The sequence below is a fragment of the Ursus arctos genome, unplaced genomic scaffold, assembly GCF_023065955.2.
Source record: "Ursus arctos isolate Adak ecotype North America unplaced genomic scaffold, UrsArc2.0 scaffold_3, whole genome shotgun sequence".
Classification (NCBI taxonomy): Eukaryota; Metazoa; Chordata; class Mammalia; order Carnivora; family Ursidae; genus Ursus; species Ursus arctos.
The window spans coordinates 56,747,281-56,763,779 of NW_026622985.1; the positions used below are offsets into that span (position 1 = coordinate 56,747,281).

A 16,499-nucleotide genomic window follows, 5' to 3' on the forward strand; every position below is an offset into this window, starting at 1 on the left:
AGCCACATTTCTGTGTCACTAGGGAATCACACCAACTCTAGCTTAAAATCTCTCAAACAGATGTAATGATATATTTAGGTATTCTGTCCCAAGATAAAGCAAAGATGAAGCTACATTTCTCCCTAATTATTTCAGTGATTAATGTAAGTATAATCTCCAAATACTTCAGTCTCCCATGTAAAATGAAAAGAATATTATTTGCCACATGGTTGAGAAGGATGAAGTGACCTCAAATCCCTAGGGGAAAAAAGCATTTATTCATGCAAAGTATCTTTTTAAAAAGTAAACTAAGTTGAAGGACACTTGGGATGCTATCACCAAGTTAATGGGAAGCAACGCCATTTACACAGCCTTAGTTTCAATCCAGAAGATGAAGGAGCTCATGCCAAGAGTTTAATAAATGTAGAAAAGTTTACTCAAATAGTACTATGTTCACTTTTAAAAAAATGAGAGAGAAAAAATAATAAAATAATGAGAAGGTATTTCAAGAGCTATCCCTCCACATTAAATTACACAAGAGCCTCAAGTGACCAGAACAAAGGGAGGGGGTCACTGAATCCCATTATCTGAGTTTTCTGATTGGTTAGGGCTTAAGCAGAAATGTCTCATCCATGACATTTCTAAAATGTCTCTTACAATTTGTTGCTCTGTGCACAGAATACTGCTACTGATAATACATCTAATATTTATTGAACATCTGCCTTGTTCCTGGTGCTGTCAAATGCTTTTTTTACTTATTTATTCTCACAACGGGACTCTGCAGTCAGGACTCAGGATTGCCCTTTTAACTGGTGCAGAAACTGAGCACAGGTGAATAGAATGAACGCAATCCCAGATGACCAAAATGCTTTCATCCCTTCCTTAAAATCATTCTGAACTTTAATGATGCTATATTTCTCTGAGATGGTGAAGGTATAACACTGGGTAGAAATCTGTTTTAATCCTGGGTCATGGTCTCGATTTTTAATACATTTCTGGCATGAGAATGCCTCATTGTCACTTATTTCCAAGGCTTCGAAGCAGATTGGGGAGGGGTTAAGCATGAATACCAGGTAATCCAGTCTGTTTTAATGGTTTCTTAATAGACAGTAGCTACCGACATTGGTGTACTTCTGGTGAAAACCAGGTCTTTGCAAATCGGTGAAGGTGCTCTGATCACGTGCGTGGTATTACCGAGCAACATGGCACCATGTCTGTCTACGGAAATCAGTAATAATCTTAGAGGTTGAGCTGAGGGTCTGACCCCATTCCAGACTGCTTCGATGCTGCTTTATTTTATGTGATTTTTAAGATTTTAAAAATTTATTTGAGAGAGGGAGTGAGCGAGCAAGAGCGAGCACACAAGCAGGGGCAGAGGGAGAGGGAGAAGCAGACTCCCCACTGAGCGGGGAGCCTGATGCGGGACTCGATCCCAGCACCCTGGGATCATGATCTGAGCGGAAGGCAGACGCTTAACCAACTGAGCCATCCAGTTGGCCCTCAGTGGCGCTTTAAATGAACACTCCCACCTCATGCTAAGTTTATTCTTTCTTATTTTAGGAATCTTATCTTTTCAAAAACTTTATAATGGCAAAAATGACCTACAGTTCAAGATCACTCCTTATTATTGACCCTGGGAGTCAAAAGTCCTGATTCCTTGCTGATGCCCGCTGAGACCCAATCATTTCGCTGTCACTTGTATTTTATTATTTTTTTATTATAATATTTTTTATTATATTATGTTAGTCACCATACAGTACATCCCTGGTTTTTGATGTAAGTTCGATGATTCATTAGTTGCGTATAACACCCAGTGCACCACGCAACACGTGCCCTCCTTACTACCTGGTATTTTAACAGCATTTTCTTATCATGGCTCACCATCTGCTTTTAGAGTCATGTCATTGTTTCTTTGGGCATAAACTCTCCTAACAACTATTTTCAGAAAATAAAGTCCCTACTCTCCTGTAGAAATGGCAATTAAAAACCACTGCAAGAGGACAGACAGATAGACTTCAAGCCTATGTTTCATTGTCGTCAACTGAAGCTGCTACCGAAAACCAGAGCGTATCATCGTGAGAGTGTATAGGATACTTGGAAACTCCAACAATAAAACATCTCCATTAGTAAGTGGGTTTATTGACATAACTGAACATAACAATGTATAACATTTATTCACTTCCCACCAAAAGACTTTCCAGTCGAACTGTTTTTACATAGATTTTACTGTTTTTCCGTGAAGTATTTTCCGTGATGTTCTGCAGCTGAAAGGATGGCTGGTGGGAAGCATCAGAGGTCTTTTCCAGACTTTCAGTGGGGCTCAAGAGGACACTGCTGTGCAAAAGGACCAGCTAAAAGATGCCATTGCTCTACAAACGAACACAACTAGGAGCACGAGAAGGGCAAGTAAATAGCCCAAAGGTTGCAAATAAGAGCGAGCAACGGCCCCTCTCCCACATACTCATATGCTCGGGATCTGACACGGGCGCTGGAAGCAAACTAGGAATGACAGTCTCTTTCCTGCGGTTTATTAAATTTTGGCCCCACAGATAAGACTGCCAGAGAAGCAGCTGTACTTTAAGTGGTCTGGACATTTACTCATTGAACATAAACACAGATCCGTTCGTTTAGAGCCCCGGGTCCCTGCTCAGCTGTTGGGACAAGGGCAGGCTTGGCTCAATGGAGGCCAAACATAAAAGGGGGTGCGCTGGGCTTGAAGGACCCCCAGACTATGATAGATTCCCTGAGTCATCAGGACCCTCAGGGGCTTAAGGCCCTAAACAGAGGATTCCCTGTTAGCCTTAGCACCATAGCAAGAGCCTCCATGGCACCCCACTGCCAATAAATCCACAGCCACAGCGAATACAACCGTGCGGATCTTCCTCGTGACTGCTGTTTTAGACCACACACAAAATTATTAATGTAAACCAAAGCACTACATTTAGTGATAAACATGTACTTCATAAATATCAGGGAATGAAAGTGTCCCAAATAATTGAAAACAACTGAGCAAATAAAGGAGCCTAATCCTAAATTTAAAACAAGAAAATTTAAAAGAAATACTGCAATTGTTAACTAGAAGATAAGATTTAATAACATGGTAAAACACGGGGTAGTGGAGGGATTAACTTGCAAAACAGATAATTATTTCACAGTGAGGTTTAAGTACTCCTAACAATCTTCCGGTTTTAGTAGAAACAGACAACCACTGATGCACCCTTTTTCACATTTTTTCCGATAATTTCTTCCCCTCTATTTCATATAGAGTAAGACATTAAGGTGATTGAAAGTTACACTGTCAATTGACTATCAGCTTTTGCTTCCCTCCTATTAGGGAACTGCCTTTATCACGTAACCGTGCAACTCAAGAGAAGCCGGGCACAGTCTACTGGGTGTCACTGATAAGAACATGAGAAGTACCACATCATATTTATTCCAATCTGGACACGGTGTCAGAGATGCGGTTCAGTGAACTTGGAGGCCGCGGTTCCCTACGCGGCCATCGGTTATGCGCACCTTACATTCTTTATCAAGTCTGGCACTGACATTTCCTTTTCCATAGATAGGCTTAGAAAAATAAAATTAAAAAGCCACAGGAGCAACCCTGACAGAGAAGTCTTGCATGCAGCCTTCTCCTGAGAAAGTAGGTAATCTTAGTTAACCCCAAGGTCAGCCAATGTTCTTGTGGTGTTAATGTTAAAAAGAAAATACTAGTTGAACGGCTCAGCTCAACTAAAACAGTCCTTGAGTTTATTGTCAGTTTGTTAAATGTCCAAGCTCTTCACATTGTTGAAAAAAAAAATAGTGTCTCTAATTATTTAAACATTAAATTATCCTGAATGTTCTATTAACCAACACGGAAGAGTTCCTTGGCGGGTGTGTTCAACTTTTCCACCTGTTTACAACATCTACCTTCTTGGCAGAGACCACCAGACCAGTGCAGTCAAGGTGCCAAGCATCCTTTGTAATAAGTTCCTTTTCCCTTAAATAGGACAAAACTCCTCTGTTTCACACTGAACAAACAAAAAGCATGCACCCAAATCTCTTTCTGCCCATACTGGGGGGCAAAAGAGCCCTTTTCTACCCCAAAGGGGGCCGGGCTCTCTTGCATTGCCATGCCACAAAAGCCATACCCATAGCTGTGCCAAGGTCTCCATGTAAAAGAAGGCTTCCCACCTCTGGACTCTAACATCCATTTGTCCCCTACCCTTGGCCTTGACCACCAAGTACCACCCATTCACTTCATGAGTAGATACTGGAAATTGGGGTGGGGATGGGGGTGCCGAACTGGCTTCCCCTTTGGCCTCTCTGACAAGTGCACAAAAGGGGGAAAGGAGAAGCTCTGATAAAATGAGATCTTCCCCTGAGGTGGATTGAGGGGCTCCACAGAAAGTGGCTGGCTCCTCAAGGCCAATGAGATGGTCTCCACACCACTGGAGTCTCTGGATCTAGTCAGCAAATCGCTGCAGAAGATGGTCCTCCCGCCTCAAGCTGCCACCTGTGCCGCCGCCCCCGCTGTCCATGAAGCGGTCGCAGGGGAACTCGATGAGGTCCGCCTCGCTGAGAGCACACACGGTGGTGCGCGGCCGGTGCGACTGGAATCCAGAGAAGTCCGCAGACACGCCGGTGCCCATGGAGCGCAGGGGACGTCGGGTGGAGTACATGTGTCTAACATGCACCGGGGCCCCACCCTTCCGCCTAGCCCGCAGCTTCCTCCGCAGCCAGCGTGACGCCCAGGCCGCCAGCGCCAGGAGCACCAGCAGCGCGTTGACCGCCAGCAAGACCAAGGTCAGCAGCTGGTAATCCACGCTGCTCTGGCTCCCAGGCTCCGGGAGGGTGACTAGCCCGGCGCAGTGGTCACGGGGGGCTACCGGACAGACCCGGCCCCCGAGGACGCCCTCCACGCACACCAGGTAAGGGGTGTCTCCGCGCAGCTCGCGCAGCGTGGCCGAGTCGCTGCGCTCCGGCAGGTAGACGAAGCGGTGGAACTTGGGCTGCTGGCCAAAGCGGTCGAAGAGCAGGCGGAAGCGCGCGCCGCCCAGCGGTGGGGGGCTGCGGTGCTGGCGCACCGCCCAGCGCACCGAGGCGCTGTCGGAGCCCACCGCCTCCACGGTAAGGTTGCACAGGATGAACTTGTTGAAGTCGCAAGGGTCGGACACCAGCGGCGCCAGGCCGACCCCGCCGTCGGACTGAGCGGCGCTTTCCTGCTGCTGCGCGGCCAGGCGCTGCTTCGCCGCGCGCTGCCAGGGGTCGCCAGCAGGCGGTGGCGCAGAGGAGGGCTCGGCCGTCGGGGTGGGCTCCGCGTGGGCAGCATCTGCCGGAGTCGGAGGTCCCCGCTCGGGCTTCTGGAGCAGGTCCAGGGGGTGTGGCGCCGGGACCGCGGCAGCAGCGGCGGAGGGGTCAGGCTGCTGGAGGCCCGGACCCCGTCGGCTCAGCCTCAGAGCGCTGCGGTTGCCCAAGAGCTCCCTGGCGGCCCCATCCCAGGCCACCCCAGGCAGAAACCGCCCGCGCTGCTGTGGCTGCGGCTGCGGTGGCGGCTCCTCGGAGAGGCCACCTGCAGGGGGCGCCACCTCCTCCCCGGTGGCTTTGGGTGAGGGCCTCCCCTGGCCTTCGGTGGTCGGGGAAACTGAGGGCGAGGAATCTGCACAAGACCCGTTCTGCAGCTGCTGGTCATCCAGGTAATCCAGGTATTTGCCCCGCAAGGCCGGGGGGTGGCGACACTGCACGAAGACGGTGAGAAGACGGCCTTGCGAGTGCCAATCGCCCATCCAGCGCTTCAGGCCCCGCAGACGGCAGTCGCAGGTCCAGCCGTTGCCGTCTAGATCCAGCCGGTAGAGGGCCGGGCTGGCGGCGAAGATGTCCCCGGAGAGGGCAGTGAGCGCGTTGTCGCGCAGGCTGAGCTCGCGCAGCCGGCCCAGATGCCCAAAGATAGTGGGGTGCAGAGCGGACAGCGCGTTCCCGCTAAGGTCCAGGGCCTCCAGGCTGTGCAGAGGCTCCAGCAGCGCCACGGGCAGCTGGCTCAGCCGATTCCCCTCCAGGCGCAGCTCGCGCAGGGCTTCCAACCCCCAAAAGGCCTCCGGCGCGAGGTGTGTGAGCTGGTTGCCCCTGAGTGAGAGCAGGCCGAGACGCGGCAGGTGCTGGAAGACGCGCGGCCCGAGGTGCTGTAGGCTGTTGGCCGAGAGGATGAGGGTGGAGAGGGAGCGCAGCGGTGCGAAGGTGGCTGCGTGGCGCAGGGAGGGCTGCAGCTCGTTGGCAGAGAGGTTGAGGAAGCGCAGTTTGCCCAGCTGGGCAAAGGCGTTCTTGCCCAGAAAGCGGATCCGGTTGGACTCCAGATGTAGGTAGAGCAAGTTGCCCAAGGGAGCGAAGACCGCGTCCGGCAGCGCCCCCAGGGCGTTCCCGTCCAGCCGCAGCTTGACCAGACTCTCCAGGCCCTCGAAGGAGCCGCGGCTTAGGCGGCCGATCTCGTTTCCGTTGGCGTAGAGGATGCGCAGCTTGCGCAGCGGGGCCAGCGTGCCCGGGACAAGCGCCTGCAGGAGGTTGTTCCCCAGGTAGAGCTCCTCCAGCCGGGAGAGCTTCTCAAAGGTCTTGGGGTGCAGAGAGCGGATCTGGTTGTACTGCAGGTCCAGCCGTCTGAGCTGCCCCAGACGGTGGAAGTCGAAGGCCGTGATGTTGGTTATGAAGTTGCCGCCGAGGCTGTAGGTGAGCACGTCCTGGGGGCTCGGCAGCGAGCTGGTCTTGGGCACGGCGCGGAGCCCCCTATTGGTGCACAGGAGGTGCTGGGGGTGCTGGCAGTCGCAGCGCTCCGGGCACACGGGCTGGGCCCGCGGCGGGAGCGCGAGGCAGCCGCACACCACGAGTAGGAAGCGCACGGCGCGGGCAGCCTCCATCGCCGCCCGCCCTGCGTGCTGCGGCCGGATCGTCCTCTTGGCCCGCCTGCTCTGTGTCTCCTCTGCATTCCCCTTGGCCTGGCCAGAGTCGCTAACTGGCCTCTTTCGGACTCCGCAGCGCGGTCCAGCCCCTCCTCCGCCCTTTGTCCGGTGGCTGGCCCGGGTCTCTGCAGGCGGGCTTCGCCCGGCCAAGTCTGGCGGCTCACGGCGCTCCGGGAGCTCCGGGTGCTACTTGTTGCATTTCTGCACAGAACTGTTTCTCCGGGTGTGCGTCGGGGGGTGGGGGGAGGGAGCCAGACCTGAGCTTTTTGTTTGCAGCTTGAGTCCGGAGAGCTGGATTCCCTGGCACGGATTCTCCCCGCCGAGCGGATTCCCCAGCTGCAGGCGGGAGCCCTTCCAAGAGCTCCTTGGGGCGCGGCTTGGCTGCTGCGCCCCGGCGGCCCGGCCCCCGCAGCCCGCGCCTCCTGACTCTCGGTCCCGGACCAGGAGCGCGGCCTCGGTGGAACAGCCGGGGGGAGGAGCCGGGGGGTGCGCAGGCTGTGTCCGGAAGGGACCCAAGTCGGCGAGTGGCGGGCAAACCGGGCGGAAATTCGTTCTTCCCACACTCTGCCCCCCCGGGGATGCAGGCGGAGAAAGAGGAGACGGCGGAGGGAGGACAGACCCCGACAGGGGGAGGAGGAAACGCTAAGTGGCTCCGCGTCTGGTCAGCCCGAGCCCGGGACGCCGAGTGAGAAAAGTAGGGATTAAAAACAGCTGTACGGGTCGGCCCTCTACGCAGGGCTGGGGGCGGGGGTGGATTACCGGGCTAGCAAACGGAATTTGCAGACAGAGACCTTTTTATTTTAGAGAGTACACCAGTCATTTCGGAGCACTGGGAGCGCGGCTCCTCTTTTTCGTTTTTAAGTCACTTGCTCTTCCAAGTGTCACCCTGCGGGCAGTGCGGGCAGCACGGAGTGCGCAAGCATCCTGTAAGAAGTTCAGGGCAGCACAAGGTTATCTCGAAGGAGCTGTCGGTGGAGTAGGGTCAGAAGAGGCCAGGTCAGCCCCTTCTGGGTGTTGCGTGTTTGCGTTTTTGACCGGGCTGTACAGGTGGCCCAGGAGAGGCGTCGCCCCGTGTCCCGTATAGGGATCTGAGCTGAGTACTCGCTTCGCCCTGCTGTAGCTAAGAGCCTGGAGAATCTCAGAACTGGTTCTACCACCGCGTAGGTGTCTCTGTCAGATTTAGGTGAATTAGTCCCATTAATCCTCCTCCAGTCTTACAGCCCTTGGGGTAGGCTCTGCACGTGTGCATAGATAGAAAATCACCTCCGCAGACCCTCTGGTAACGGCTGCCTGCGGGCCTCGCCCGCTTGATGCCTGGGCTTGCAGGGATCTTAAAAGTCTCGAGGCCCAGAAGTTCTCAGGCCTGGCTTAGTGGGGCAGTCTTGCCACTTATCACTATAGAACTGAGTATTTGTCCCTGGCGCCTTTGAGGGCAGCCCCCGCTGAGAATGAGGATGGGCAAGGAGTAGCTGTTTGATACCATGTGTTTATGCAAACAGTCTTGCTAAAAATAAAGGCCCCTTCTCTCCCCCTCCTCACCCAAAATGTTCAGAAAATGTAATTTTAAGGATCCACTCTGTGAAAAATTAAAGGACACATATCTTCACCTCAGGAGGCTGACCAAGCTAGTGGGGAGGGCAAGTCCTGGAAAGTTTAAGTCATCGTCTAAGGCAGTGGTAGGAGACAGCGGCTGAGATACAAGGTGAGTTTTAGTAATTCCAGTGTTTGGCAGTGATGCTGTGCCTCATTTAGCGATTTATGTAGGCAGGTCATAGAGCCGAGTTCTGAATTTCAGGAAGGATGAAATCCTTGGCTGCATGGTCAAGAAAGACTTAGAGAAGAGCTGGTACTGGGCTCCAGGGAGATGGGCAGTGGAGAGCTAACGGACAGTCAGTAGGGAAATGCCTATTCCAGGCACAGTGAACAGACCCAAGTTTGCTTGTGATGTGCTTTGGGTTTTCAAATAAAGAAAGAGTGTGGGAAACCAACTCTCTGTCTTAACAAGATGAAAGGTAGTTTGGTTTTTAGTTCTCATGGTGAGAAACTTCCGAAACCTTTTTAGTTCTTGATCGCAGCCCTCTTGATGAAGGTATGGCTGCCCTAGAGGGTGAAACCGAGGCTTGCACAGTGTGGCATAAGCTGGCCTGATCCGGGTCCCAGAGGCTGTGAGGAGGACTTTCAGTCCTTGCTGGCCACGGAGGTTATCCCATTTTTTCGGAGGAAAGAAGGCTAAGAAGCCACTGGCTTTCAAATTGGACCACTGGATCCACCTGGGATGGAGCTGTGGCAGCACCTGCTTTGGGCCCATGCTGCGAGGACACGCAAACAGCCGTCAGAGCAGAGCAGAGCAGGGGTTGGAAGCTGAGAGAGGTGTAACGCGGAAGAAAGAGAGAGAAGCAGAAATCAGACCCCACCCCTGAGTCTGCAGAAAACTTGCAGAGCGGGGACCGCAGGCAGCATTCCGCCAGAGGACCTCTAGAGTTTGTGCTCTTCACTCCCTGCACTTGGGGTGTCTTCGCTTTATAGGTGCCTCTGAGTAAGGTTTACAAAGTCATCAGACCCCTGCAGATGTTCGGTATTTGTCAGTGTTTTTACTGTCTTCGGTATTACTGCCCGGTGTTTAACATTTCTACCAGTAGTGCTGGCTTGCAGGTAGGCATAACATCATCTGTGGTTTATGGCAAAAGACGATTGCTTTTCCATAACATTCCATTTTCTTGAAGTAATCCATCTGTCACATATAGTTACCCTTGCTTCAAATAGATACAGTGTGCCATCCATCAAATAAGTATACACAGCTTTCCATAGGTGTTGCTAACACCCTCCATCCAGTTTCAGTGAGATTAAGACTTTGAGATCTACAGATGAAGTGATAACACATAGGTGTGTGTGCACGCAGATAAATTCTTTCTGCAATAGTGTGATTACAGTCTTTTTAACAGATGCTTCCCTTTCTAAAGGCGTGTAACTTGAGGTCCACTTTACAAATGAATGACATTTAATTCTTCAGAGTACATTAATGTGATATTCCTATGTGCCCCCAGTGATGTCCGTTTCTGTAATGTTACACATTCAGGTGTTTTCTTTTCAGACCATCTCTCTCTTCCAGGAGCTAAAATGGTATTTTGCTCGAATTCAGCAGTCCTCAGAGCCCCCAGTAGTGAAGAGCTATAATAGCAATTCCGAAGCTGCGTTAGCTTTGAATGCTGGTGGTCTGGCAGGTAGTATTTAGTGAGAATCTAGCAAGTGGCAAATCCCAGGGTGAGTGATGGGAATGCAGTGGCTGATAGGATTCAGTGCCAGACCCCAGGGTGCAAAGAGCTCAGTGGGGAAGCTGACGGGCAAGGAGCGAGCAATGGCATCATCAGATGATGATGCGCCGAGGGGTGGAGCTTTGGGAGCCCTGAGGAGGGCACCTGGCCTGGACTGAGAGTTTGAGGAAGGTTTCCAGATGAGGGAAGTGCTGGAAGCTCGCAGACAGGTGCAAGAGGGTCCTTTAGGAACCTCCAGATCTTCTGTCTTTGTTGATGAGATCTTTTTTTTTTTTTAAAGATTTTATTTATTTATTTGACAGAGAGAGATAGCCAGTGCGAGAGGGAACACAGGCAGGGGGAGGGGGAGAGGAAGAAGCAGGCTCTTAGTGGAGGAGCCTGATGTGGGGCTCGAACCCAGAACGCTGGGATCACGCCCTGAGCCGAAGGCAGACGCCTAACCGCTGCGCTACCCAGGCGCCCCTGTTGATGAGATCTTTTGACATCTGTATTTTTCAACAGTATCATACAGCCTTGCTTATACGATGACTTCCAAATAAATATGCCCTTATTCCCCTTTAAGGATCTCTGCAGGCAGATGACATAATCATATTTGCACTGCAACGGCAAAGTATCTCTCCTGAATAAAGTAGGTGCTACATAAAGAAAATGTTCTCTATCTAGTTCGTGCCCTCTACAAGCTTGCTGTGACAGTGCTTTGTGCGGAATATGTGATAGGACATCCGGACCAAGGTAGTCACTTCTGCAAGATATACTTAGGCATTGTATAGATACCAGATACATAGCATCACTCTTGGACCACAGCTACGGGGGCCCCCCTACCCTGGACCCTGCACTTGAGAGGACTTTGTTTCAATCCTTCTCTGGTTGTGTCCCTCTCCAGAAGAGCAGGATTTCAGGCTTCCAAAGGGATGTGCCTACTCACAGCCACAGCCCACAGCCCCGCTCCTGCTCAGGGTTCCTAGGACCCTGGAATTTCTTACTCAACTGCCTAAATCCGTGAAGACCTTTTATCCACCTGTCCTCTTGGGGGCTGATTATGCCACAAGTGTATATATGCTCAGGGCCAAGGGAAGGCCACAAGGCAGCTGTGAAAAAGAATCTGGAGGTGTGAGCTGCGATTTCCCGTGGTATGCCCTGGAGGCCACTGGGAGACGCCTGGTAATTCAGGGGCCGGAGCTGAGAGGAGGCACCAGGGACCAGGGATCGTCTCTCACATCTAACCCTGGGATCCTCAAATATTAGAGACAGGCCTGTCCGTGCGTAGCATTTTAGGAGGAAAAAGTACATATACTTGGATTTAGAAAGAAAAAGGAGAAACATTAAAAGACTGTGAAGGAAAGCATTTTTTAAAATGTAAATTCTACTTTATTATAACATAGCCTATACTGAATTTTCTATAAAAAGCAATAATTGTTAGTAAAAGCATGGACATTGTTGTCTCCATTTAAATGCCCGTGTCTTAACTATGTAATGTCTTCGTTTATGGATGAATTCAGGCTTAATCATGTTCCGGGAGATTCAAGTATTGATTATGCTTACATGTATAATTTGGATAACCACACATGGAAATCCAGAAGGGAATGCTGCTTGTGAGAGCAACAAAAGCTTTGTCGTTTCACTTTTGGAAAGCTTGCCCTTTAAATCTCAAGTGCACGGTGGGGGGATAGTTGCAGAGGTCAGAAGCAGAAGCAAGTTTGGGCTGGTTCCATGACACACATATATGGTGTAAGGGTTCTTGGATGTTCTTGCCCAGGCCTGGAATCTTCCTGGGCTTGCCAGGGAGGTACAGAGCTTTCTTCCCAAGCAACCTGTGGTTCCCTTGAACTTGAACTGCAGAGGCAAGAAGGATTCCAGGCCGTGTCTTCAGTAGCTCCTGGACCTGGTGCGAGTTGGCGGCTCTGGGGCAGGAAGGGTTAGGGGGAGGAGAGCTGCAGCTCCCCACTGCGCTGCTGGGAGAGGTGGGTCTGCCGAGCCCGCCGGAGCAGCCTCCTGGAGCTTACTCAGGGCAGCTGTTTCCTCACCCCGGTGAGCCAAGCCAAGATAGGCAGTGTGGCCCCTGACACAGACGAAGTAGGAAGCCAAGAGTCCCCGTTGGTCCTTTGGCATGTTATCAAACCCAGCCCCAAAACTCTCTTTCTCTGTCTGACTGAGCCTCCTCTTACTCCCGGTCTGAGAGTCAAGTTTCTTTGCCTTGGGGACTAGGAATGTGAATAAGAGGACCAGTGGGTTACAGTGTATCGGCAGATTCTCCATGTCCCCCTTTCAGCAAATAACAATGCGGATTCCTGGCTGGGCATGGGTCTTACTAAACCAGACTCTCTGGGGGCAAAGCCCCGGCATCTGCATTTATAAGCCATCGGATGATTTTTATGCACACTGAAGTTTGAGAAGACTGATCGGCAGTATTTCTAAAACACCTGCTTACGATTGGCTGGCTGTGTTATGATGATATCAGTAACCGTGACTGGCACTTACGTGGTGGTGCTGGCCGAGTGCCCAGCGGTGGTGTGAGCCCTCTGCACAGAGGAACTCATTTATTTCCACAACTACCTTGTGAGGTAGAAACTATTGTCAACCCATTTTACAGAGGAGGAAACTGAGGAGCTTACTAAACATACAGGACCCTAGGCCCACCCCTGTAGACTGATTCAGAACCTGAATCAGACACTGATTCGTAATAGGGCCTAGGGATCTTTATTTAGCACATTCCCAGGGATTTTTTTAGGCATTATCATTGAAGAAGAATTCTGAAGGGCTTATTCGGACCTTTCTATATCTCCTCTGCTAGGAACCCAGGGACAGAAAGATGAGTGAGACCTCTTTCTGTTCCTTCCCAGAGCTCAGCGTGGCTAGGGAGTTAAATGGATGTAGGTAACGATCCAGGAAGATGGTGTCATTACAGATAAATACAATGGGCACCATTTGCTGGGGTAGCAATTATGTTCTGAGAGGAAAAGAATAACTGAAACCTTTGTAGAAAACATCAGCCCGATGGCTGAAGGCCATTGACAAGCGACTGTTTCCAACACGCTGGATTTTAGGTTCAAGGAACATCCTTATCCATCGGTTCAAAGATGCCTGAGGATTTGAAACTGACATGGAAAAGCAGATTGCCTTGAGACAAGAACTACAGTGAACTGTAGGAGTTTCTGGCAAGTTCAAAAAAAAGGAAAGGCAGTTGTTGGCCGAGTGTAGTAACTTAAGATATAGCGCAAATCCACATACCTTTTATGGTTGCAGGATAGGGTTTGTTTTTGCGTAAACTGAAATTTTATAGTGGTAATACAAGGGTGTCCTCCCTTAGATAGAACTCAGTCGGTAGCCTAAGGAAATGCTTTAGGTATAAAAGTGTCTCTTATTCCCAAATACCAAAATACTTGTCATCTCGAGGAAACAGGCCTGTAATTGTATTTTATGGTAAAACTTTCCAATATTCTTTTATTTGGGTTTCTTCACACTACAGTAATAACATTTATTTAGCGATTTATATCCCCACCCAGCTGGAGAGACAACAGCCTTATTTTATTTCACGTTTGTGGTACTCAGCAGCTGTTGTTGACTTGTCCAAGAGTTTTCACAAAAAAATCTAGAAGAAAAAATTCTTAAATGTTACTGGTTGTTGCCTTTACGTGGTGAGAAAATGAAGAATTGTTTACATTCTATTTTTTGGCATTTCCTAAATGACGTACAATCATCATGTGTTGCTTTGAAATTAATAAAAAATATTTGAAAAAACAAAATTTTAAAGGACAAACCGAGTATCTGGTTTTAACCTCAACATAAGTCTCATGAGGCCAAGAGGTGAGGATTATTCATATCCCGGTTGGGAGGAGAGGGTGCTAAGAACTAGAGAAGTTGGCTGACTTCTGGAATGATCCAGCACGATAATAATAGAGTGCAGACCACAATCTAAACCATTGGCTTCTGACCTCAGGTTTTTAGGGTTGGACCTTGCGAGGCTCCCTGTTGATACACGCCTATATGCACAACTAATGACGCCAGTGGAGGGGGATATTCAAAAACTTAGCAGTCGGTACAGTACGAGCACCAGCCAGCGGGTTTGGCACTGCCCCAGTCAGGACAGACGGCTGCCGTGAACAGCCGGCCCAGCTGCCAGTGCCCACCAGCTGAAAGTGGACTCGCCTGTACTTGACTCAAGTATTTGAATGGTGCTTTAGACAGCCCTCTCTCTTTTTTTCTTCATAACTCCATTATTAAAAATAATCTGCTTAAGGCGGAGGCACAATGTAATCAGTAACAATGAGAAACAACACACAAAGCCTTCCTGGGTCCACGTTCTTCCAAACTGCAAACTTGCCTGGGGCCTGTTTCTCTGGGCTCCCGTCTTAACAACAGAACATTGGTGAGAGGGCAAAGTCATCAGCCTTTCACAAAACACAAGTTTTGTTTCCAATTTATAATTCGGAAATTGTCTCCCCTTCTCTTCGGTGGGCCGACAGTGATATTTGAAGGGAATTTAATTCATAAAAAGCTTCTCATAACTTGATCTGAATCGTTGTAATTAATGGCTTAAAAGTATTTGTGGAGGGGGGCATCTTTTTTGAAGAGTATCGGCTTCAAGGACTAGTAACCTATCCTGTCTGTTATCAGGGATTTATTGTCAAAGCTGGATGCACACGTGTCAAGCCCGCACACCCCCATCTGCCCCGGAGCTGCAGTGTCTCCTTGGGCTAATGTCACTGGATAAGGCCAAAATAAGGGAGGTGATTTCAAACCCACGCCACTGAAAACTGTGGCTGTATCCTGGCAAGAAACAGTCTGTCAATCTCAGCAATGGAAATAATCTTGGATAGTCAAATAATTGACTATTTACAGCGTAAATACCCTCAAAGTGTTTGCAGATTTCATCAAAAGGCCAAATGCTTTTTACTTAAGACCAGGAACATGGCAGGAAAGGAAATTAGAGGAAGGGAGCACCCATCCCCTTTTCAGAGTCTCTGTAATTTTCTATAAAGATTTGCACTTTGATTATGCTTAGTAGCACCATATGCTGCAGTGGGATGCGAGATCAAAGGTTCCAGCCACAGCACCGGAGACTTGCTGTAGGCAGGGTCAAATATTGCTGTCGGTAGAAAGCTAGTGGATACGTAGGACACTCCTCCAGCTCCCCGCGCCTCCCCATTTATTTTCCGAAATATAATTAATAACACTGCCAATGTGAATGTTTTGGGCATCTTTTTCATTGTCTGCTTTAATACGCTGTGGGTTGAAACGAAAGGTGATTGTTATCACTTGAAGATATTTAGAACTAAAGAATTTTCAAAAGCTTCGTGTCAGTTGTCCAGTTTTATAGTATGTATGACCTTGAAAATTTGGGGAGTGAGGGGTTGCTGAACACTGCTTTTCTTTGGTTGGTAAGAGAACAGATATTTTTCTCATTCTACTTTATGATCAAAATTTTCTCTTTTTTTTTTTTTTAAAGATGTTATTTATTTATTAGACAGAGAGACAGCCAGTGAGAGAGGGAACACAAGCAGGGGGAGTGGGAGAGGAAGAAGCAGGCTCATAGCGGAGGAGCCTGATGTGGGGCTCGATCCCATAACGCAGGGATCACGCCCTGAGCCGAAGGCAGACGCTTAACCGCTGTGCCACCCAGGCGCCCCCCTATGATCAAAATTTTCTAAAATGAGCATTCGTTTTTGCAGTTCACAATCTTTGTTAGGAGTGTACATGGTACCATATTCAGTATGGTATCAGCCCTGACATGTCTCTTTTCCTTCCTTTGTTACAAATGGTTTTTCTTATGAACCTTTAAAAAAAAATCAATCTTGTTAATGGAAATAATCTTGGATAGTCAATGTACCGTATATAGTGTAAAAACCCCCAAAACATTTGCGGATGTCATCAAAAAGTGAAACATTTGTCCTAAACTACCCATGTGATGTGTATGGGGTGAACAGAAGAAGGGGCCACTTGCTAGGTCTCTGACCTTGAGCCATGTCAGTCTCTCTGGTCAGTGGTTCATTTTCTCATCTATAAAAAGGGACAAATCATACTTGCCCAGTGTACGAGCTTTGGGAAGGTGCTTCGTCACTACCAGTGTTGTAAAAACAGGGTTCTTGCTAACATTTCAACTTCATGCATATCTTTTTTTTTTTTTAAGATTTTATTTATTTATGAGAGAGAGAGAGAGAGATAGTGACAGAGATAGTGAGCGAGAGCACAAGCGGGGAAGAGAGAGAGAAGCAGGCTTCTGCTGAGCAGGGAGCCTGACATGGGGCTCGATCCCAGGACCCTGGGTTCACGCCCTGAGCTGAAGGCAGACGCTTCACCGACTGAGCCGCCCAGGCGCCCC

General features: G+C 49.5%; 1 protein-coding gene across 1 annotated transcript; it reads right to left on the bottom strand.

Annotated features, from left to right (window-relative positions):
- Positions 1-2,098: 2,098 nt before the first annotated feature.
- Positions 2,099-7,579, bottom strand: TRIL (TLR4 interactor with leucine rich repeats). Its single transcript, XM_026508464.4, has one exon. It carries the CDS (start codon positions 6,864-6,866, stop codon positions 4,428-4,430), a length of 2,439 nt encoding a protein of 812 aa, XP_026364249.1. The 5' UTR covers positions 6,867-7,579; the 3' UTR covers positions 2,099-4,427.
- Between the last annotated feature and the right edge of the window lie 8,920 nt (positions 7,580-16,499).

Coding starts and splice junctions, on each gene's coding strand:
- TRIL (XM_026508464.4), bottom strand. CDS start 6,866: ATGGAGGCTGCCCGCGCCGTGCGCTTCCTACTCGTGGTGTGCGGCTGC.